At 40.1% G+C, this 25,590-nt stretch overlaps 1 protein-coding gene across 1 annotated transcript in view; it reads right to left on the reverse strand.

The window, feature by feature from the left end:
• micall1a (MICAL-like 1a) overlaps positions 1-25,590 on the reverse strand; it is a 108,437-nt gene that overhangs the window by 58,881 nt on the left and 23,966 nt on the right. Inside the window, exon 2 of the mRNA XM_073033538.1 lies at positions 20,345-20,393. Coding sequence (XP_072889639.1) covers positions 20,345-20,393 — 49 coding nt within the window. The remainder of the gene's footprint in view (positions 1-20,344; positions 20,394-25,590) is intronic.

Consider the following 25,590-nt stretch of genomic DNA (forward strand, 5'->3'; position numbering starts at 1 on the left):
CCCCTCTGATGAACATACCTTAAAGCTGAAACATTAGCTACTCCTCTTTCCATAGATAATGCCTGACTTGTTCAGCGTTGACAATATTTTCTGTCACAGTTTCTGCTGCCAACAAGTTTTTTAAGCTTGTAGCTATTGGAGTATAAAAGTATAAATTTACTAAAACTATGAAGTCAGTTTTGAAACTTGCTATTTGATATGCATGTGTCGGAGAATGAAATCCAGAGAATGAAATCCTAAGAATGTAGAAGACAATGGTGGTTAATGAGAGGCAGCTAAAGAGATGTAGATTAGAACATAATTAAGTCAATGGGTAGAAACAATAGGGACATGATGTACGTGTGGTACGTGTAATATGCAACTATAGATCGATTACATATGCTAATGCAACTGGACCAGGAGATTGCTATAAAAAATGCTGTGTCCGAGGATCGGTGGGCAATCAGCGACTAGCTCAATGACTGTCTCAGCTTTGATTTGCAAATTAAAGTTTAACCCTTCTTGAAGAATCTTCTGCGTCTCTTGGTCATTTGTGAGGCACGAAAAACCACGACAAAATTAAGAATAAACAGTGAGAAAATGAACACCTAGATATTGCAGAGATAACCTGTAAGAGGTAGTGTGCACCTGTCATCATACAAGGTACTTGAAGTTTTTGAGGTGGGGGAAGAGTTTATAATGTCATTGATATGGATACCAGAAAGCATCTGATCAAACAACACACACAAAATGCTGGTGGAACACAGCAGGCCAGGCAGCATCTATAGGAAGAAGCACTGTCGACGTTTCGGGCCGAGACCCTTCGTCAGGACTCAACTGATCAAGTCCACTTCATAAAGTTGTTCATTTGAAGCAAAATATTTAATTGATTAGGTAAGTGGCTGATCAAGACAGTAGGAAGGCAGGACGTAACAAGTGCTTTGCCACAACACTGTGTTGAGCGAACAACTGGTGACTATATTCAGAAGTAACTTTCTATCCCGTGATCCAATGACAAAGATATGCAACGCTGTAAGCAGTGCAGATGGAAGCCAAACAAAAGCTCAGAGCTATAAAGAGATATTAATAGAAGGAACTCAGTGCAGGCAAATGTGAACTCATCCATTTCAGCCTGTAAAAGGATAAAAGAGTTTTCTCTCTAAATGGCAGCAAAGATCTGAAAAGACTTGGAGGTTTATGCACATCAATTGTTAAAATGTGTTGACGTCCAGGCATTATGAAAAAGCCTGATGAAATTCTGGCCTTCACTTACAGATCACACCGAGCGCAAAAGGACGAGCAGTTCTGGGTTTCACTGAATTAAAGTTCAAAGTAATTTTTTATATCAAAGTACATACACATCACCATATACAACCCCAGGATTCATTTTCTTGTGGGCATAATCAATAATGTTGTAGAATACAACAAACTGTGCACACACAAAGAAGAAGTATATAATAAATAAGCAATAAATATTGAGAACATGAGAAGAAGAGTCCTTGAAAATGAGTCCATTGGTTGTGGGAACATTTCAGTGATGGGCCAAATGAAGTTGAGTGAAGTTATCCACTTTATCCAATTACAAAATGGATTCCTGGACTACAAGGATTTGAATAACACCAGTTTGAGCTATAGCCCCTGGAATAGTTCACCTGTGTAGTGAGTGTAAGACAATGGGCACTGTTTAAAAATTAGAGTCCATCCTATCAGGAGTGATTAGGAAACATTTCTATGTGAGAGGACAGTGCTAATTTGAAAAACTATTACGCAAACTGCAACAGATGTGCTAGTCACTATTAATTTATATGGAACTCAAGTTTATTTTTTGTTAGCCAGTAACACTAAAGCCAAATATGTGGAGTCAGGTCACCGAGCAGCCAATATTTTGCTGGATAGCAAACAGATTCAGTGACATAAAGAGCTTTTTGCATCTCCACTGAGTCACTACTTGGCCGCAGAAATGTGAGGGGGCAGAAGAGAGCGGGATTGGTTTTATTCAGGCCAGTGGATCACAGCTGGGACAGTTGCAGTGAAGTGGGAAATGCACCCCATCGAACAGTAAGCAATTGCGTCAAACTAACTACCATCTCTTAGAGGAACACTGACACTGGTCCCTTCCTCAGTCCAGATAGAACCAACTTCAATCAATCAAAATGAACCCGTGATTGTAAATAATGGTTCCTATTTAAAACCACATTCAAAGCACGCTGCTGTTGCCGTTGTTCTCAGAAATAGATGTGAAGGGGAATAGAAGGCCGATGTCATGAGTTGCGCAGCTGCCAAGAGGGTGGTGAGCACTGTCAGAAGCTGGAGCTCCCTGGCACGGCTGGCCGTTTGGCAGCGGCTGCTCTCAGCAAGTCGCACACAGCCCTGCTCGTTCAGTGCCTGAAAACACTTCCAACACTAGTGAGCAGGACCGAAACAAATTCAAACCATTCGTTAACTCAACAGACAGGAGAACTAATGGTGGCGTGTGTGAAATATCCCTCAGCTACACATCAAGGCCAACGATCCGGTGAAAACCAACACTGACTTTTTTCAATCCTGACTCCAATTAAAACATAATACAATCTGTTCTCTGCCCGTCACTTATTTTCTCAATGGAGAACAGAGTGCCAAATTTTCCAATGACCTCACTCCTCACCCATAATTAATGGCCTGGATTATAAAACTGATGATGAACTCCCAGATTTCCCAATCGTCACCACACATTCCCCTCAGTTTCAGCTGTATTCTAGTTCTTGTTGCATGCTCAATCAGGATTTCTCTTTTTTAAAAAAAGAATATCCACTCTCCAAACAGGATTTTCTCATTAATTCAGTGCTATTCCCACCCTGATCAACTCTTGAAGCTGCTCGTGCCAACTGTCTGAGAGAAGGTCACGGTCAGTCAGCTCTCTTGAACTGCTAAAGAACATCACAATAATGATAATAACAATAAGCACTTTATCGACCCCGAGTGGGAAATTATGTGCTCCCAAATTATGTCAAAGTACTCCCACCAAATCAGTGACAATTTCTACAGATTTTGGAAATTGCAGATCTTCTACAGGAGAGTATTCTGACTGGTTGCATCACTGGTACGAAGGCATTAATGCACAGGATCTGAAAAAAGCTGCTGAGAGTTGTAAACTCAGCCAGCCCCAGCACGGGTATTAGCCTCCCCACAACCGACGACATCCTCAAAAGGCAAGTGTCTCAAGAATCCATTATTAAGGACCCTCACCATCTAGGAAATGCCCTTTTCACATTACTACTATCATGAAGATGGTACAGGAGTCTGAACACTCAACACTTTAGGAATAGCCTCTTCCCCTCCACCATCAGATTTCTGAACAGTTCATACACTTCCTCAATATTTTGCTCTCTTTTTGTGCTATTTTAATACATTATTTCTGTAATTATAGCGATGTTTATGCATTGCACTGTGCTGCTGATGTCAAACAAATTCTGTAACATATATCAGTGATAATAACCCTAATCCTGATACTGAACTGGAATGAGGGAAGTTCAGGATTTTGAAACTGGCCATGAAGGAGCCAGATTAGGATGGTGTAGCAGCAAGCACATTACACCCACTCTAGATCAGGGTTCCAGACTCTGCACCTTGGTTGGTCGACCACCTTAGTGCATATTCAATGCAAGGCCCAACCCCCTTGATACAAATGTCACCTGCATACTGCAGCTCGATGACTGAAGTTGGTGCGACCTCAGTTCTGGAGCGGACTTGGCACAGGTTAAACAATTCCCTATGTATCCTGGAAATTAGCTCCATTTGATCCAGCGGTTGTCTGGAGACATTCGACGGAACACTCTGAAAAATGTTGGTGATAAAAGTAACTGAAATTCCAGGGTGGAATAGTTAGATGTTCCTGTCAACTGTGTCCGGCGTGGGAAGCTCTCCTCAAACCAGTTCTCAAGAGTAGAAAGTTGACAATGCTTTCCACAGCATTTACACCATCAGTTCTGAAAAAGCTAGACTCATCATTGACCCCCTCACTAAGTAGCTCCCTAAAACGCTACTGATGATGATAAAATCACAGGTGGGATAATTAAATACAGTCACACACCTTATTCAATGCACCTCAGAGAGTTTGTGCTGTATGTGGGTACATGGAGCATAATTGATTTCAACAAATTCTCGTTCACTTGACTAGTTATGTGGTAAATGGCTAACCTGTCTCAATGTCACTTTTAAATTGAAATGAAACTTCTCTCACCTTAGGTGTTAACTGGATGCACCTGACTCGTCTGCTGTCAGCATATTCTACTCTATCTGATTATTTATTAAGTCTTTACCAACTCACTTAACTCAATCCAATTAATTTGTAGTTAATCCATTTAAGATGTATGCCCCAATGTCTGCAAGCAAACCATTAGCACATTAGCCAACAGATGCATGCAGCTCTTAGCAAATCTTATGGTCAATGCTGTTATGCTAGTCTGACAGTTCCTTGGGAAGACGAAGTGGTTACTTGATAGTATTGGAGTATAAAAGTTGCATTGTTTGCTGTGTAACCAAAACTATATAGTCAGCTTTGAGCTTGCTATTTGCTATGCATGTATCCAATTTAGTAGAATGAAATCTTAAGAATGTAGAAGATAATGGGGTGTTAATGAGGTAGCTAAGAGATGCAGATTAGAACATGATTAAGTCAATGGGTAGAAACAATAGTGGCGGATGTACTTGTGATACGCAACTGTAGACCGATTGGATATGCTAATACAACTAAACCAGGAAGGAGATTGCTATAAAAAATGCTATGTACAAGGATCGGTGGGCAATCAGCAACTAGCTCAATGACTGTCTCAGCTTTGGATTTGCAAATTAAAGTTGAATACTTCTGTAAGAATCTTCTGCGTCTCCTGGTCGTTTGTGGGGCACGAGAAACCACAACAATAGTAAGAAAGCCAAATACTAGGAGCTGGTGGAGCAGTGCCATAGAGACGGGTGGAGGACACGATGTGAGCCGGATTGAGCCGGTAGAGGTTTTGCTGGCTGCTCGCTGTGCTGAACCTACTCTCTCCTTGGTGTTATGGGAGCTGCCAAGAAAAGAGCCACCAGGACCGTCACAGAGTCTCTAGATGGCTACTGATCAAGAGGTGTGACCAATGGATCGAAGCTGCTGGGTCACAAGCCAGGACCTGATCAACCCTGGCTGGGTAGCCTGGGTGAGGGTGCCTGATGTTTAAAGACCTGGAACACGCAGTGACTCCAGGTTACATCACCGATGGTGAGTCCCAGTGCAACCCAGGTTGTATCTCAAGCATCAGTGAAACTTTTTCAGGTAACAGCTTCATGATACACCCCAGTTTAAATGGAACAAATATAGGCGATTTAGCTGTTACGTCAAACAACCCTGCACTCAATGTTAGTAAGACTGAAGAGCTCATTGTAGACCTCAGAAAGGGTAGAACGAGGGAACACGAACCAATCTTCCCAGAGGGATCAGAAGTGGAGAGAGTGAGAAATTTCAAGTTCCTGGGTGTCAATACTTTCTGGCATGTTGATGCAGCTACAAAGAAGGCAAGACAGCGGCTATGTTTCATTAGGAGTGTGAGGAGATTTGGTTTGTCAGCTAAAAGACTCGAAAACTTCTGTAGATGTACTGTGGAGAGCATTCTGACTGACCGCATCACCGATCGGGATGGGGGGGATGGGGGGGAGGGCTACTGCACAGGATCGAAGTAAATTGCAGACGGTTGTAAAATTAGTCAGCTCCATCATGGGTACCTGCCTCCATAGTACCCAAGACATCTTCAAAAGTGGTGCCTCAGGAAGGCAATGTCCATCTTTAAGGACCCACACCACCAGGTTCTCATTGTTACCATCAGGTAGGAGGTACAGGAAGCCTGAAGACACACACTCTGTTTTTCAGGAACAGCTCTCTTCCCCTCTGCTATCTGATTCCTAAATGGACATTGAACCCATGAACACTACCTCACTACTTTAAAACAAAATTATTTGTTTTTTTTCCCCTATGCTTATCATGTATTGCATAGTACTGCAGCTGTAAAGTTAACAAATTCCATGACATCTGCTGGTGGTATTAAACCTGACTCTGAAATGCTAAAACAAAATCATTACTAAAATTGTGCATCACAATATAGAACGTATGGAAGTACACTATTCTAACAGAGGAGTGGAAAAATAAGCAGTTGGAATATTGAGGAATGATCGGACAAGGGAGGAATGCCAAGCACATGTTGGTCAGGAATACATTACCAACACGATGACAAAAAGGGGTTGGTAGTTTGCAAACTCAGCTTGCCACATAGGATTAAGCTGCGGAGGCAGTAACTGAATTCTGGCTCCGACAAGAGCAGGAATGGGAAATTAATATTCCTGACCTCAGCATATTGAAAGAAGAGAGAGAGAAAAAAAAACAAAAATAGTAGCAGCACTAATTAAGATACTATTGTAGATCTGAGAAAAAATACTCTGATTTAGGTTTGGATTTATGCAATTATAATTGATAAAATCTCAAAACAACCTAAAAAGTCCTACTTAAAACCACTGATGAAGTCCTCTGGCCAGAAAGTCCATAGAATATTGGAATACTTCCATTTTCATTCAAGAATACCAAAGGCAATTCTCAAAGGTACATAATGGCCACTCATTAACCACAATTATTTGTGGAATATGTTAAGTAGTGGTGTGGTATTGATGGGGAAAAAAGCTGGAAATTTGCAGGCGAATTTGGAATAAAAAAAAATAGGTGCGTATCTTGCAGGTATCTCACCTGCTGGAGGTAAGGAATTGACAACGTTTCAGTTTGAATTCTCAACTCGGGAATCTGATGCAGGGGTTTGATTGAGACATTGACAATTCCATCAGCACGCACCCATAGATGCTGCTCGACCCGCAGTTTGCCCGTTGCCCCAAATTCCAGCGTCTGCAAGAATCTGCGGCCATACAGATTCACCAGGGGTAAATGGAACTCCTTAAACGTGGAGGTGGCTCTCTCACAACTTCCCTGGGGAAGAGTGCAATCTGGGAAAACACTGAACCGACAGAACTTTCCCCCCAGTGAGCCTGCTGCTGAAGAGGGGCTGTGGTGAAAACTGCCACAAGAACACCAGCTTCTCAGCAGATGTTTGCCAGAGATTTTTGAGAACGATTTATTTAGCGCTGATATCATGCAAGCTAATTAAAGAGTCATTGCCTGGGTGGAAACCCTAAAATAAATGGTGACTGTCCCTTTTATATTCTGTAAAAGCAGAATGAAAGCAGGAATTCCTACTCGCCAGCAACACTATATGGGGAGGTTCTGAACACATAACATTAGGGCCTAATATGATTTGTCTAGGAACTGATCCGCAAGTGACACAGTGAAGTTGCTCTGTGAGCTAAAACCTATTTACTGAACATATGTGTTCCCTCTGCTGTTACTTGTTACAAGTAATATCCACACCCCTTGAAAATAGAATTAAAATTCCAATGGTGGCTATAGATCTTGTGCTCTGCCAAACTCCCAACTAATCAGTATGAACATTTTCAAACCTTTATATTATGTATTTACCAAATAGCAGGGCAAAACAAAGTACTGGGCAGTGCAATTTCTGAGATAAAGCAAGTCACAGATCCTTTGAAGCAATCTTTCCAGTTGTTCGATGACGACAGCTTAATTTTTAACTATTTAGTCTAGGGGTAGGCAACCTTAAGCACAAATGATTTTCTAGCATGCGTTATTCATTAATTTGAGGCAATACATAACTAGATGTATTTAAGTAGGTAATTCCCATATTTCAAGTTTTTAGGGCATTTATCTGGCTCACCATCCGCTCATTAATATAGCGATCCGGCCCACATAGGCAAAAAGGTTGCCGACCCCTGATTTAGTCCACGATGGTCTCTTAAGGTTGTTACATCCAGGGTGGTATTAAGGTTAAGCTCTTATTAAATGCATGCATATCAAATAGCCTCCGACAACAAAGTCCAGCTCCTGGCCTTCACGTGTGGCTTTGCTACTAAGCCCGGTGGAACCGTTTCCATTGACAGGAGAAGGGGCAAAGGTGGGTTACTGGTGCCTTTGGGCGGATGGGGCTCATCAGTAGCAGCTGGCAGCTCATCTAAAAGGAAAACCTCGGCTGCCTTGCAGTTATATCCACTCGTGGAGAAGGCTTCGGGCGTACACCCCGAGGAAAAATCCAAAGCTGGAGTCCCTCAGGCAGTTCAACGCTGACTGGCAACTCCTGCGATGCTGTGGTACCACACTGTATTGGTTTCTGCCATCCCTTTGGACTCTGCAGCTGTACAGAGCAGAGCCTGCAGGATGGGCAACAGCTTGCTCTCTATATCGTACTGCCCTGGCTCATGCATCACACAGACAGCTGGGACGCAATATCCATGGTCAACCCCGACCAACAGACAGCCTCACAATCCAGGATAATGATCAAGAAATACTGCAGGATCACATTGACTTGACCCTCTACAAATCCAAATGTTACAGCACTGCTGTACTGGATAGTAATTAGAGATTTTAAAAATTAATTGGCTAAAACTATTCACATGCTTATTATTACTGAGTTCAATTTAACCGCGGTCTAGAGATACTGACATTTGTTTTTCTTCATTGAAGTTGAGTAAATTACAAAGAATACCTACTTTTGCCAACACTAACAACTTCCCCACCCCAATCCTCAAAAATGTACCACAATTAAATAAAAAACTTCAAGCCAGACATAGGAATAGAAGTTCAAAAACAGTATCGAAGGTCAGAATTAGACACTAAACACGACCTGCTGAGCATCTACTGCAGTCTAAAACACCAAGAGGAATAAACCAAATTTCATAAAATGAGGAGAAAGATTACAGACTAGGGAACATGAAGACATAGTGGGGAAATACAGCTGGGGTCAAGGAGGTAATTCCTGAACAGTGATTTGAAGATCAATCCCAATGTGTCTCTGTATCCAACCAGGAAAGCAAAGCTGACTGATGCCCTGACTGAATAGCTCTCATTCAAGTCAGACCAATGACTCTTGTCTTCATCCCCTCAAGGACCTTCACTTTCCTAAACCGTATGACCAGGCTTGCATTCACTGAGAGGAGTGGCCATATTATAACCCCATTGCTTTAGTACTCAGTGCCTCTAAATCTCAATCCCAGGATCTCATACACATGACTTACCATTTCAACCACTTTTGCCACATTAAAAAAATCTTTCAGACATATACACCTGCCACACCTTTGAATTGTCAGAATGTCCATCGTTTTTTTTTCTCTCTCTGCCAAAGTGCATCATTTCACTCTTCTCTGGTTCAATGGTTCCACTTAATATCAGAGAATCTGAGAACCTGAAATCCTTACTCTTTGCAGAAATCCACGAAACAGGAAAAAAAACCCAAAGAATGAATGACAGAAAACTTTAGAATCCCACAGCCCCCCTCCCACACATCAGTCCTCCTCCTTCCCCACTTGCTCCAGCAAAGGCATTGACCCCAGCCACCCACCATGCAAGCAAAAGCCACCAGAGACCACGATCCAGAGTTTATCAAAAAAACACTGTCTATCTCAACACTTTGACATCTCAGACAATCTCTCTCTCCCTTAACTTTCAGCAGCACATCTGCCAATGCTCCCTGCACATTCACGCCATGTCTGTGTACTGTTGTCCTCACAGCTTACCATGTTTGGTGTCAGCCCAAAATATGGAAATTCTAGCCTGCACATCTACACTCAGAAAGCACTGGTTCCAATACCATGCTCCAGGGAGCAGCATTAGGTGCCACCCTCCCATTCTATAAAACCATTCTTTACCACTGCTCTCTCCATCTACATGAGTATATCTAGGTAGCTGCATATAATCCAGATTTCCTCAAATGTCTTAAAAAAAAACTATGTAAACCATATCAATTGACAATCAAAATTGTCTCATCAGTAAAATCTATCTGATAAGTCAAATGTAATTTGCCTTAAATCTATGCCTGATCTCTTTCAAGTTCCTAATAGTGTTTTCCATTGATTGGTTATAAAACTGACCAATCTGAGTTGATTGGCTTAAGTTTATGAACAAGGCAATAAATATACTTGCTGTTATTCAGTCCTTGGCAAATTCCCCTTTTTTTTATCTCTTATAATGTTATGGCAAGTACAATACCAATTCCCACTCAGTCTTAGCATCAAGGATGCACCCCATGCAGACTAGCTGACTTGCTTACTTCAGGCCATCACCCCTACTGGGGCATAGGCCGCTGACAGCAGCTCACCAGAATTCTCTATCCTGGGCCAGTCTTTCAAGTTGTCCCCAAGTGAAGCCCATGGTAGCACCACTGAATAGGGGATGTGAAAGAGGTGACTGGGGGAGTCTCAAGATGGCGCTCATGGAGTAAACCGCATCTAGGCTTTGCTCCAAACCTTTTACGTTTTTTTTAACCTACAAACACCCCTTAAACTTATTTTAAAGGGGTCTAAACATATAGAATTTTTTTAAAAACTATTTGAATTACTCTCAACCCGCTGAAATGTCTAGAGCAAAAGAACCGAAACAGACGAAAGAACCGTTAACTTTAGAAACAGTTGTGAAGTTTATAGACGCTAGATTTGATGAATTGGAGAAAAAATTACTTGGAAGATTTGCACAGTATGACAATCGTTTGAGATCACTCGAAGAAAAGTTCCTGACCTTTTCACGGGAATCAAATGAACAACAAGCAAGCATTTTGGCTCTTGAAGAAGCTGCTCGTAAGAAGGATCGTATAATCGAAAAAATGCAAGAAGAGCAAACTTCGACGACCCAACAGATGGAACGCTATAAAGCTAAAATTACTGATTTGGAAAATCGTTCTCGAAGACAAAATCTTCGGTTAATTGGAATCCCGGAAAAATTTGAAAGCGGTGATCTGACCGTTTTCTTCTCCAAATTTCTAGTGGATGTCCTGGGCGAAGATGTCCTGGATAACCCCCCATTAATCGATCGGGCTCACAGAGTCTCTAGATATCGGGCAGATTCAAATCTGAAACCACGGCACATAATTCTCAGGATCCATTATCCTCACATCAAAGAACGACTGATTCGTGCGGCTCGTAAAAAAGGTATGATAACCTATCAAAATTTTAATTTTCGCATTCTGGAGGACTATAGCCCCGAAGTACTACGGGCTAGGCTGGCTTTCAGATCGGTTATGTCGAATTTTCACCAGAAAGGCTACAAGCAAGCGTTGCTGTTTCCAGCACACCTGAGAGTCACCCTTCAAGATGGATCTTTTCGGCTGTTTAAATCGCCAGCGGATGCTCAAGGTTTCCTGGAACAATGACATTTGATCGGGCTGATCAATGTAATCTAGCCTATAGATTTGGATCTGGTATAGATTGACGTTTGGGTTCTTTTTTGATACGGTTCATATATATTTCTTATATATGATTAAAGCTCTCTTTTTTCTACCGGGTTTATTCCGATTTCATATTTTTATATATTACTAACCGATTAATGTTGAAGATGACCTATTAGGGTTATTTTTTTTTCTTTTTTTAATCGATATACGCTCTTTTTTTATATTTTTAGCATTTGAATATTAAGATTTGGAAGAATAAAATGGCGTTTCTTCTTCCCGACAGACTCCAGTGTCTGTAGCGTCATAACTGTTTTGATTTGTTCGAAAGTGTTAAACCTTCATTTATTATTTTAATTTTTTTAACCCTTTTGATAATATACATTTATAACACTAATTTTATATTTTAATTTTTCCTATATCAACCCTTTTTTTATAATGTGGGTTGTTTGTATTTTTTTTAACTTTGTTACGTCTGAGTTGCCGTCTTGAGACAAGGGGGTAATTTTAGTATTAGATCGCTCGCTTGCCTCTGTTTGGCTTTTTTCCTGGGGTTTTGAGGGTGGTGGGAGGGAGATTTTTCTTTTTTTTCTTTTTTTTGCTTGCTTTTTGCTTAGTTTTACTTCATGGGCTTATATGAAACTACTAAAATGGCTGCGGTGCTGTGACTTCCGGCTTCCCTTTGAACTTACTTTCCCCTTCCGAGTTCATGAGTTCACTTTTCTTTTAAACCTATATGTTAACTGTAATATATATTGTCAATATGGATAAGACTATTAACTTTGTTTCTTGGAATACTAATGGTTTAAATCATCCGATTAAACGGAAAAAAGTATTCAAAGTATTCCATAGAATGAATGCGAATGTTATTTTTGTACAAGAGACTCATGTTAGGAAGGTGGATAGTCAGAGGTTGTTTAGGTTTTGGAAGGGCCAACAGTATCACTCAAATTCGCAAGCCAAAGTGAGAGGTGTTTCTATTTTTATAGACTCATCAACTGCTTTTATACATCATGAAACAATTTCAGACCCGCAAGGTAGATTTTTGCTTATTACTGGGTTGCTTTTTAATCAAAAAGTTGTTTTAGTTAATGTTTATGCTCCAAATACTGACTGTCCTGAATTTTTTAAATGTTTATTTACATCCTTTCCTAATCTGAATCAATACAGATTGATAATGGGCGGGGATTTCAATTGTTGTTTAAACCCTTTGATGGATAGATCCAAACCCATTCAAACTTTTCCGAACAAATCGGCTTCTCTTATTAATTCTTTCATGATTGATTCAGCTATCTGTGAAATCTGGCGTTTTCTACACCCTAATGATAAAGAGTTCTCATACTTTTCCCATGTGCATCATAATTATTCAAGGATTGACTACTTTTTCATTGATCAGCACTTCCTTACAGATGTCATGGATTGCAAATACGACTCTATTGTTATATCTGATCATGCACCTTTGAAGTTATCTATTAAGGTGACGGATTCACATATTAGTACTAAAAGTTGGAGGTTTAATTCTGTTTTACTGCAGGACTCTGACTTTATTAACTTTATTAAACAGCAAATTGATTTGTTTTTCTCAATAAATTCCACAGTAGACATCTCCAGTGGAACTCTCTGGGATACTTTTAAGGCATATATTCGTGGACAGATTATTTCATATTCTGCCGGAGTTAGGAAACGAACTAACTCTAAAATATCAACATTAGTTGATAAAATTAAGGCAATTGATAAGATTTATGCATTGACCCCTAGTAAAGAACTTTATAAAGAAAGGGTGGAACTTCAAATGGAGCATAGTTTATTGTTAACCTCTTCGATTGAAAGTCAGTTAATTAAATCGAAAGCTCAATTTTATACATATGGAGATAAGTCTGGTAAATTACTAGCTAACCAATTGAAAATTGTTTCGGATAAGCGACAAATTACTAAGATTCGTAAACAAGATGGTACTCTGACGATTGATCACAAAGAGATAAATACAGCCTTTCAAGATTTTTATAATTCTTTATATCAATCAGAATGTACTAAAGACTCTTCTATAATGAGTGAATTTTTAAGGAAATTGAATATTCCAAAAGTAACTGCTGAGGATAGTGTAATTTTGGATACACCTATTACGGAGTCTGAAATAGAAAAGGCCATTTTTTTAATGAACTCGGGTAAAGCTTCGGGCCCAGATGGTTTTTCTGCAGAATTTTTTAAATCCTTTTCTTCTATACTTTCCCCTTGGCTTTGTAAAATTTTTAAAGATGCATTAAGTATAGGTAAACTACCACAATCTTTTTATGAAGCTTCTATTTCTTTAATTCTTAAAAAAGATAAAGATCCCACTGAATGTGCATCTTATCGGCCTATATCTTTGCTGAATATGGACTTTAAGATTTTTAGTAAAATCCTGGCTGTTAGATTAGAAAATATATTGCCTCGGATTATTTCTGAGGATCAGACTGGATTTATTAAAAATCGTTATTCATCTTTTAATATTAGAAAATTAATTAATATTGCTTATACTTCTTCATCTAAAATCCCAGAATGTGTCATCTCCTTAGATGCCGAAAAAGCATTTGATAGAGTCGAATGGTCATATTTATTTAATACTTTGCAACATTTTAATTTTAGTTCAAAATTTATATCATGGATTAAATTAATATATCAGAAACCTTTAGCTTCGGTTTTCACTAATAATCAAAGATCCCCTTTTTTTCAACTATTTCGGGGTACAAGGCAAGGTTGTCCTTTAAGCCCTTTATTATTTGACATTGCTTTGGAACCCTTGGCTATAGCTATTCGTGAATCACCCAATATTTTAGGTATTACCCGCGGGGAGACGATGTATAAGGTATCATTATATGCAGATGATTTGTTATTATATATATCTGATCCTGAAAGATCTATTCCTGCTATTTCTTCTTTGCTTGCTCAATTTAGTAACTTCTCTGGGTATAAATTGAATTTTAATAAGAGTGAACTTTTTCCATTAAATATGCATACTCCAATTTATAATCGGGTACCATATAGAATTGTTACAGACTATTTTACTTATTTAGGTATTAAAATTACTAAAAAACATAAAGATTTATTTAAAACTAATTTTTTGCCTTTAATAGATCAAATTAAGCAACTTGCTAATAGGTGGTCCCCACTATCTATGTCTTTGGTAGGTAGAATTAATGCCATTAAGATGATGATACTACCTAAATTTTTATACCTATTTCAAGCATTACCAATTTTTATTCCTAAATCTTTTTTTGATACAGTTGATTCTAAAATATCGTCGTATTTGTGGCAGAACAAAAATCCTAGGTTAGCTAAAAAATATTTACAGAAGCCTAAGAAGGAGGGCGGTTTGGCTCTACCAAACTTAAGATTTTACTATTGGGCAGTTAATATACGGTATTTGATATTTTGGACACAAGAATCGACTACAGTTGCTGGCCCACAATGGGTAAATTTGGAATGTAAATCTGTGCAAGATTTCTCATTGATTTCAATCTTAGGATCTTCACTTCCCTTTTCGTTATTTAAAATGAATAAACAGATAACTAATCCTATAGTCAAGTATACATTACGAATCTGGTTTCAATTTCGTAAATTTTTTGGTTTGAATAAGTTTATACTGTCAAGCCCTATAACAGCTAATTACTTTTTTCGACCATCTTCCATAGATCAAGCCTTTTATTTATGGAAAACAAAAGGTATAACATGTTTTCGTGATCTGTTTTTGGATGATAACATTATGTCCTTCGAACAATTATCTAATAAATATAATTTATCTAAAACCCATTTTTTTAGATATCTACAAATTAGAAATTTTTTATATAATGAACTAAAGTCTTTTTCGAAAGAATGTCCATTGGACATTACAGAAAGAATTTTAGCTCTTAATCCTTGTAAAAAGGGTCTTGTTGCTATCATTTATAATATGATTATGAATCTACAACCAGATATATCTGAAAAAATTAAGAAGGAATGGCAGGAAGAACTGCATTGCCCTATTTCTACTGAGCAATGGGAAAAAATTTTATTATTGGTAAACTCATCCTCTATATGTGCTAAACATACTCTAATACAATTTAAGGTCGTACACAGAGCTCATATGTCTAAAGATAAACTTGCTCGATTTTACTCGTATGTTAATTCAACCTGTGATAGATGTCATTCTGATATAGCTTCGTTGACTCATATGTTTTGGTCCTGTCCTTGCTTACATAACTATTGGAAAGATATTTTTAATATTATTTCAAGAGTTTTAAATATTAATCTCCAACCACACCCTTTTACTGCAATTTTTGGCCTACCAATGATGGATAATAAGTGTTTATCCGCTTCATTCCAACGAATGATTGCATTTATTACACTAATGGCTAGAAGATCCATTTTACTGAATTGGAAAGAAGCCAATCCTCCAACAGTATCTCAGTGGTTTTCCCAAACTATTTCCTGTTTAAGTTTAGAAAAAATTAGAAGTGTGGTTTTCGATCCTTCAGTTAAATTTGAGGAAACTTGGAGACCATTTATCCAGCATTTTCATATGAATTATACGGTCTGATCCTGAACCTTATTGTCACTATCCTGAATTGTGTGGATGGAGGTTGGGAGTCATAGGCACTACTGTATATATATAACATTATGCGATTGCCCATGTTGGTTAGTTTTCTTTTTCTATTTAGTTGTTGTTTTTTTGTTTTTTTTTGTTTTGGGGGGGGTTTTTCTTAATCATTTATATTATTATATGAGTTTGAGAGATTCTATGTATGGATCAATATATATTTGAATGTTTATCAATCTATTATGTACTCTCAAATGTCTTGTAACAATATTTTTCTTCTGTTTTTTTTCAAAAAACTAATAAAAAGATTTGAAAAGAAAAGAGGTGACTGGTTCACAAATCTGTCCTCAAACTCCTCTAATTTCGAGAAGGTATTGGAGAGCAAAGGGAATGATCAGGGTATGCCTTAATCCTTGACAATGCAGTTAACCTTCCTGATGCAATGCACCACGAAGGTGGACTGAATGGAAGGTTGTGATGCGACTGGGCAGTGTTTAACATTGTCTGCAAGTTCTGTGGTGATCCATATCAGGCTGAAATGCAAACTGTTAGAATACTTTATAGCATATCTTGAGAAGTTGGAGCTTAGAAAAATAGATGGCTATGGGTAAGCCTAGGTAGTTCTAAGGTTTGTGGGCCGAAAGGCCTATATTGTGCTGAAGGTTTTCCATGTTTCTATGTTTCTTGCTGTCAGCAAAGATCCTTCCTCACTCAGGGAGATGGTCTTTGGAGATTCTGTTGGGTTTGCTGCAGCTCTGGGTTTTGTAGTTGGGCTTGGGACTGTTCTATGGCAGAGTTCATCCATGCCAAATTTCACCCATTATTTCTGGTTCTTCCTGAACTTTTGTTGTGAAAGCTAGCTCTAGCTATATCACCTCCTTATTCCTGATCAGCTTCAGCCCTCATTGCACTATTTACTTGACAATAGAACCCTTCAATATCTCATACTCTCTACATGAAATAGATAGATAGATAGATAGATATTTTATTCATCCCCATGGGGAAATTCAACATTTTTTCCAATGTCCCATACACTTGTTGTAGCAAAAACTCATTACATACAATACTTAACTCAGTAATAATATGATATGCATCTAAATCAATAACTCAAAAAGCATTAATAATAGCTTTAAAAAAAAGTTCTTAAGTCCTGGCAGTTGAATTGTAAAGCCTAATGGCATTGGGGAGTATTGACCTCTTCATCCTGTCTGAGGAGCATTGCATCGACAGTAACCTGTCGCTGAAACTGCTTCTCTGTCTCTGGATGGTGCTATGTAGAGGATGTTCAGGGTTTTCCATAATTGACCGTAGCCTACTCAGCGCCCTTCGCTCAGCTACCGATGTTACACTCTCCAGTACTTTGCCCACGACAGAGCCCGCCTTCCTTATCAGCTTATTAAGACGTGAGGCGTCCTTCTTCTTAATGCTTCCTCCCCAACACCCCAACACGCCACCACAAAGAAGAGGGCGCTCTCAACAACTGACCTATAGAACATCTTCAGCATCTCACTGCAGACATTGAATGACGCCAACCTTCTAAGGAAGTACAGTCGACTCTGTGCCTTCCTGCACAAGGCATCTGTGTTGGCAGTCCAGTCTAGCTTCTCGTCCAACTGTACTCCCAGATACTTGTAGGTCTTAACCTGCTCCACACATTCTCCATTAATGATCACTGGCTCCATATGAGGCCTAGATCTCCTAAAGTCCACCACCATCTCCTTGGTCTTGGTGACATTGAGACGCAGTCTTAATGCATTAATGCTGTCTTAGGAAAGAAGAATCTACCATCAGAGATCCTCACCACCAAGGGCATGCTCTTTTCTCGCTGCTGCCATCAGGTAGAAGGTACAAGAGCCTCAGGACTCGCACCACTAGGTTTAAAAACAGTTGCTACCCCTCAAACATCAGGTTCTTGAAAAATAAAGGGGATAACTACCCTCATTTGCCCATCCATTGAGATTTTCCCACAACCAATGATCTCACTTCAGGGACTCTTTATCTCATGTTGTTGTTATTTATTGTGAGATATTAATATTTGCATTGGCACAGTTTATTTTCTTCTGCATTCTGGTTGATCTTTCATTAACCCTGTTATAGTTACTATTCTATAGATTTGCTGAGTCTGCCTACAGGAAAGTGAATTTCAGGGTTCTTTATGTTGACAGATATGTAGTTTGATATTAAAATTTACTTTGAACTTTCTCCTTTTTACCTTCTTTCTCAGGCTACTAGGTTCAGCCTGATTTTCCCTCATCTTTTTTATAAATCATTTTTCAACATCTGGGCTCATTGCCCACCAAGCATTATTGCCCACCTCTGACTGCCCTGGAACTGAAGATTGCCCAGCAGGGCATCCCATTCAACCAGCTGGAAGGCCCAGAACCATCCACAGGCCTGACCAGATAGAGGTGGCAGATTTACTCCCCTCATGGGCATTAATCAACGAGACTGCGTTTTAAGAGTTTTGAGGTCACCATTACCAAGAGCTATTTTAAATGAATGTAAATTCTATAGTGGCTTTGGTGGAACTTGAATTTACATAATTAATCTTGCTTCTTAACTACACATCATTCATTACACAACTAATTTACTTCTGCTTCATGACTTTACCAGGTTTGTCTTCCAGGCACGTCCAGCTTTTGTTCCCTATGTCTGTGTGATCCAAACTCTGGGCCCGCCCTCTGACCAGCCCTCGTGCACGAGGGGGAATGACAGCCAGTCAGATCGTGAGCCCAGAGCTTGAGCCTGGAGTTTGGGACCCTGTAATTAGCTGATCCAGTGATCAATACCGAGGATCAAAGCCTGAAGGTCAAGCAGCAGGCAGAAGGTCGAAGCCTGATGGGCGAAAGCTGGGCGCTGGAGTCCTGTCCTAGAGTTGGTGTATTGTTTGTGTGTGGGGGGGGGGGGGAAGGGGCTGGTGTTGCCTTGTTGCGTTCTGTTTGGTGTTGCTCTGCCGAGCATTGTGAGCATACTACGTGGTGGAGTGCGTGGCGTGTTGGTTGTTAACACATAAGACTCATTTCACTGTGTGTTTCCATGTACTGTGCAAGTGGTAAATAAGTCCAAATCTTTCTCTCTCCCCTTTTGGAACTGTAAAACTCTCCACTTTAAAAGTCACCCACTCTATTATAGACTTACTCGTCAATCTTTGTTTGTGTGCGCCATATTCTGCCAGAGCCTCAGCGACCACTTTTTCTCAATACTTGGTCCCATTTATCCAAGCCATCCACGTTCTTCTTTCGATTGCTCCTTGTTCCTTTCCATTATGAATCTAACACTCACGATCTGACAATCACCACTCCCTAACTGGTATCTCACTGACAGGCAACACATTTCACTCTTCAGAACTAGATGCAGCAATGTCCCCTTCAGTTATGGGAGCGATGAGGGAAAACTGTTACCACCGGCCTAGTCTAATGAGGAAATGGCAATGGCATCTGAGGTCACAATGAATGACAAATCTTTTTAAGTTCAATGGAGAAGCTGGATTTAACCTACGGTAAAGCAACTTGAATATTGAGAAAGATTTTAAGAATTGCTCTCAGTAATCATCAGGGTCAGAGCAGTCACTGTGTACCTCGCACTGACTCACACCTCAGCACTGAGCAATGTGATTCATAAATGTCTCATAAACTACAATCTAATCAAGGACAGGGAAAGCAGACAAACCAGTTGTCTTCATTTCCTCCCATTTTGCAGACTCTGAACTGATTCTTGCAATGACCTGCTGAATCCGAGACCATTCTCTGAAGAGTAGCACTTGTTATGTAAAATGCCGGACCTACCAAAGAAGCAATCTGTAATCTCGTTAGACTCTGTCTGGATTGTCTCATTTAACTGGTCTGGACCAGTCAGCGTGTAAAGGCGCAAATACACAAGGCTGGGGTGGGCAGAGCCATGAAACAATGTTGGTTGTAGCCCTGTACAATGACCAGTAAGAAGGTGACCCTGAGCCAATGGGATGGAGATCCTAGAGTTCAACTGAAAAGGAACAGTACAAGACTCAGGAGCTCCAAATACGCAGGGGCGGTAACTCTCCAGCAGCCAGAGACCAACCATTGCAGATAAGGAGGACCCCATGGACATGTGGAGATTGGGAACATGAAGTTCCTGGGTAATAACTTTTCTCTTCACAGTTTTAATGTGCTTGTAAGGAGGTACAGAGGAGATTCAGGGGTAAGTATTTTTTTTTTACGCAGAGAGTGGTGAGTGCGTGGAATGGGCTGCCGGCAAAGGTGGTGGAGGCGGATACAATAGGGTCTTTTAAGAGACTCCTAGATAGGTACATGGAGCGTAGAAAAATAGAGGGCTGTGGGTAACCCTCAGTAATTTCTGAAGTAAATACATGTTTGGCACAGCATTGTGGGCCGAAGGGCCTGTATTTGAGCTGCAGGTTTTCTATGTTTCCATCACTTACTGTTTCACCTCCTTTTAGGAGGAGGACAGCAGTGATAATCTAAGAAATGCCACTCAAAGTAATGGCTAACAGAAGCTCCAACAATAAAAACATCGATAGTTAAGATAATATAACACTTACCAGGCGATTGTTTTCATAGACATTTTCTTTAGAAAGCGAATCAAAGTCTCTGCAGAAAGAGATAAAGATGTCAGACATCATATACCTTGTAACAGTTGAAACACAAGAAGATGATCTGAAGACATTAGAGAAGGGTGAGGGAAATTGGTAGAAATGACAGCGATGAAGGGAGGTAGTGGGTTAGATGTACAATGTAGAGAATCAATATGTCCCACTCAGTTTCATAGCAGTGGCTTGGATTTCACAAAGGAGATTCTGACTCTGTACTGGGAGCTTTGGACTGGACGGTACCCGGCAGCATTTCAACATGATTTAAACATGAAAAATTTGGTAGAGTGCAAAGGAAGCACACTGTGTGTGTTGTGGTGGATTAAACTTTATGAAAATATCAGATGAAAGTCTGAACAATCCTAAGTGGCACTTTAACTCTTTGTGAGCTTGCAACATGTCAGGTGTCTAAACAAGTTAAACATTTGTTACATGTTTGCTAATAGTGGCTGGATTCTTTACAGCCTCAGGCGCTAGTAGCATGAGAACAAAAGACCAAAAAATGTATCTGTCTCTGGCTCTCTCAATGCTTCTGGATCAAAACCCTATTTATTGAAGCACCTTTCCCTTGGTTCTTGGGACTTCATCTTGACCGAAGAATTGCAATCAAATAGGTGCCTAGGAAGGACCAAGGATGATTTCATGAGCCAGGATTCAAAATTCCCCCGACACAGTGGCAATCAAATGGTGGCTAAGAATCACGAGCCCTGAAATCTTTGTGGAAATCTTTGTAATTTACTATGTACAGTTGGCCCTCCTTATCCGCGAGTTCCGCATGCGGGAATTCAACCAACTGTAAATTGAGGAAACCCGGAAGTGCTCTTCCAGCACTTGTTGTTCGAGCATGTACAGACTTTTTCTCTTGTCATTTTCCCCTAAACAATGCAGTATAACAACTATTTACATAGCATTTACATTGTATTAGGTATTATAACTAATCTAGAGATGATTTAAAGTATATGGGAGGATTTGCATAGGTTATCAGGGATCGGGATCGAAAAAAACCGTAAGTTCTCTTGCTAAGTAAGTCGGAACATCCGGTATTATTTAGCATCAGTCAAACATTTGTCTTAGTATATATTTTACCTTCCTATGCATATAAAACACTTAAGAACGTATTACATTTAAATAATTAAACCACTGTGTTGTTTAGTAATAATTGTAGCTTTCATCGGGGCAGGGCCTTTCTCAATTTATCTTTTAAAATTATTCCGATTATTGACCGACTGTAGCCTAACACTTTTCCAATGACCGATGGTGTTTCACCTCTTTCCGATCGCTTTACTATTCACATTTGATCCCGGAACCAATCCCTCATGGTTAAGGAGGGCTGACTGTATTTAGAGTGGTTTATTTGTGCTTCCTGTTTTCTGATAATAAAGGAAGCTTATTATTTTGTTGTGCTTGTACGCTTTATTACCATATCTTCTGGACACTCAAATTGGTTTGGGTGTTTTGGGTCTGACCAAACCAGCCCATTACACTGTAAATAGTTCATGCTTAATATATAAACAGCACAAAAAGATCACAAGAAACCAAATTAACCCAAAAGAAGTTTCTTTCTGATTGAAATGCACTCAAAAGTTTGGTACCTCAGCTAATGGTATTTTTTTCTCCTCAAAAATATACTTCATTTAGACTATTTACAGTAAATACGATCAGGAATGTCATGATCAGCATTCACCGTATGAAGCAATACTACAAATTCCTTTGCAACAGCCCACCTCCAGAACCAGCTCTGCACAAAGCTAACCTGCACTACAACAGCTCAAGGTCATACTATTTCTGTCAACAGCTACTTCTGACAACTAATGCAAAAATGTGAACTCACCCCTTCTTTGCCGGAAGCCAAAGAAGTAAAGCAGAGGGTTAGATTAACTTGGGGTGTGGGCACAGTCAGGAAGGTTGGGGAGGACAGACAGATCCAGGGGGAGGGGGAAAGGAGAGGCAGAAAGCTGTATGGGACAGGAGCGAGAATCACAAGTGAGGGACAGGTGCGGAAAGATACAAAGGGTGGCTAATAGCTGTGTGGGAGAGTGGATACTGTCAGAGACAAGGCTGAGGGACGAGGGGGAGGGCAAGGACAGAGCCAAATCCCCAACTCTACCTGTAGTTGCATTCAAAACATCCTCCTGCAAAGACTATTCCATTTCCCCAGTTCCCCTCACGCTCCTCACCTTCTGACCCCTCTCTACCAGTGCCACCAACCAGACACAATTTCTCTTCTCTTCAGTAGGGACTGATTCTCCAACGCTTTGGTTGATTCTTCCTTTATCCACCACCAGCCACATTCCCCTACTTGTACCTTATAACCATATAACAATGACAGCACAGAAACAGGCCATCTCGGTCGGCCCTTCTAGTCCGTGCCGAACACGTACTCTCACCTAGTCCCACTGACCCGCACTCAGCCCATAACCCTCCATTCCTTTCCTGTCCATACACCTATCCAACTTTTTTTAAAATGACAATATCGAACCTGCCTCTACCACTTCTACTGGAAGCTTGTTCCACACAGCTACCACTCTCTGAGTAAAGAAGTTCCCCCTCGTGTCACCCCTAAATTTTTGCCCCCTAACTTTCAACTCATGTCCTCTTGTTTGAATCTCCCCTACTCTCAATGGAAAAAGCCTATCCATGTCAACTCTATCTATCCCCCTCATAATTTTAAATACCTCTATCAAGTCCCCCCTCAACCTTCTACGCTCCAAAGAATAAAGACCTGACTTGTTCAACCTTTCCCTGTAACTTAGGTGCTGAAATCCAGGTAACATCCTAGTAAATCTCCTCTGTACTCTCTCTATTTCCTATAATTTGGTGACCAGAACTGTATACAATACTCCAAATTCAGCCTTACCAATGCCTTGTACAGTTTTAACATTACATCACAACTCCTATACTCAATGCTCTGATTTATAAAGGCCAGCATACCAAAAGCTTTCTTCACCACCCTATCCACATGAGATTGCACCTTCAGGGAACTATGCATCATTATTCCTTCCTAACAGACTGGATAAAACACTTGCCCTTTAAGCCTCCCATCATCCAGAAACCACTCAGGTGAGCCAGCCACCTTTCAGTTTAATACACTAACATGATCGGTGTATGATATGATCTGCTCTCCAATGGGGATTCATGAACTGGATGAATACTTTGCAGAGAAATCCTATTCAGCCTACAAATACGACCCTGAGCTTCCTGTCGCTGTAATTCTCTGCTCCACTCTTCTTTCAGCTACTGTCCCCTGAAGTGACACTGCAAACTTGTTTTAAGTAGAAGGAACAGTTTGGACAAATCTTCCTGCTGGAAAATTTTGGGCTTAGCATATCTAGCAATTCAGTTATTAATTCTAGCACCTTTATTTGAGATGATCAGAACTCTGATTAGAAAATTCGAAAATTGTTCTTTATTTTCATTTTTTTAAGGGTTTGGTAACTTTTACTTTAACAAATTTGTCTCTACCCCCCACCTTTCACTGATTTTTCTGTTTGCCCTTCCCTCCCAATTCTCCAAATTTAAAGTCCATTTTTCAGTGGATGAAAGATCATGAATGAGTTCTCTTTTCTGTAAATGTGACCTAACGTGGTGACCATTTCTAGCTTTTTTTAAAATTCAAAAACGGTTATGATTCTCTGCAGTCACTGAATCCTCAATTCTTTCCTTCAGCCCAATAAATGTTACCACTTAAGTAACCTACCTCATAATTCACAATCCTGTGCCTTAAAGAGATCTGAACTTCCCTCACCCTCCCCTACAGAATTACAGTTGCCTGCTGGAGCTGTTACTCTCCAATCTATTCATAAACCTTTAACAATCTGATTGAAAGTGGCTCAGGTGACACTTTGCAAGGAATCCACAAAGTTTTTATTGATAACCTTCAGCAATTGACAACAATAAGCTGTGCTTATTTGTTTACTTCAGTTGGGATACTATATTCTGCACCATTTCTTGCACAATATAAAGGTAGTGTGACTTTGCATCATCTTTAGAGCCTGGACTTTCTGGAATTCCGAACATTTTGAAAATTAGGCCGCTTCCGTTAATATATCAACTCTGAATGGGTTTAGAGTTAAAATTAACCCAGGACCTCCAATTCTTCAAAAATGGCCTGAAAGGCATCAAGCAGTGATTGTGATTTTTCCTCAAGTTTCTGATTTTTTTCCGGCAATTCATTAATGCTTTCATTGAGACAGACAAAGTTATTGAAGCCTCTTGACATTTTAAAGACAAGATTAGCTTCACTTGTCACAAGTACATCGAAGCATCAAGACATACAGTGAAACGCGTCATTTTGTGTCATGCGCCTGCAAGTGTCACCATTCTTGCAGCACCAACACAGACCGCTCACAACTTGCTAACCCTAGCCCATACATCATTGGAACCTGGGACGAAACGAAGCACGCAAAGGAAACCCACGTGGTCACGGAGAAATTACACAAGCTCCTTCCAGACTGTGGGAATTGAATCTCGATCTCTGGCACTGTAGAGCGTTACGCAAACTGCTACGCTGCCATAACTTGCCCTGGAAAGTGAAGGCAGAGTTAAAAATCAGATAAGCAGGGCTCTGTACCTAAGAACATCTTGTAAGTGGAACAGTTTACAAGTCGGAAATGCAGATGCTCAGCAATACATTTAAATACGAGAGGCAACCACTAGGGTGTTTAACTCAGCCTTTCAGTTACTGCCATAAACCAGGCTTCCGCATGACAAAAGATGCCTGCAGCCATGCAACTCCACCCTGCTAGTTCATTTGTTTGTACGAACAGTGGACATAAGTCTGGCGTTCATTACCTGGGGAGGACCTGTAATCACTTCCTGGTATTGGGAGATGGTGGGGGAAGGGCTACTACACAGGATCAAAGTAAGCTCCAGAGTTGAAAACTTATCCAACTCAATCACGGGCACTAGCCTCTGTAGTATCCAGGACACCTTCAAGGAGCAATGCCTCAATCATTAAGGACCCCCATCACCCAGGACATCCCCTCTTCTCATTGCTACCATCAGGAAGGAGGTACAGAAGCCTGAAGGCATCCACTCAATGATTCAGGAATAGCTTCTTCCCCTCTGCCATCCGATTTCTGAATGGACATTAAACACACTAACACTACCTCACTACTTTGTTTCTATTTTTTTGCACTAATTTAACTATTTAGTATATATTCAAACTGCATTTCAGTTATTTTCTCTGTTATTATCGC

Source organism: Hemitrygon akajei, chromosome 31 (genome assembly GCF_048418815.1).
Source record: "Hemitrygon akajei chromosome 31, sHemAka1.3, whole genome shotgun sequence".
Lineage (NCBI taxonomy): Eukaryota > Metazoa > Chordata > Chondrichthyes > Myliobatiformes > Dasyatidae > Hemitrygon > Hemitrygon akajei.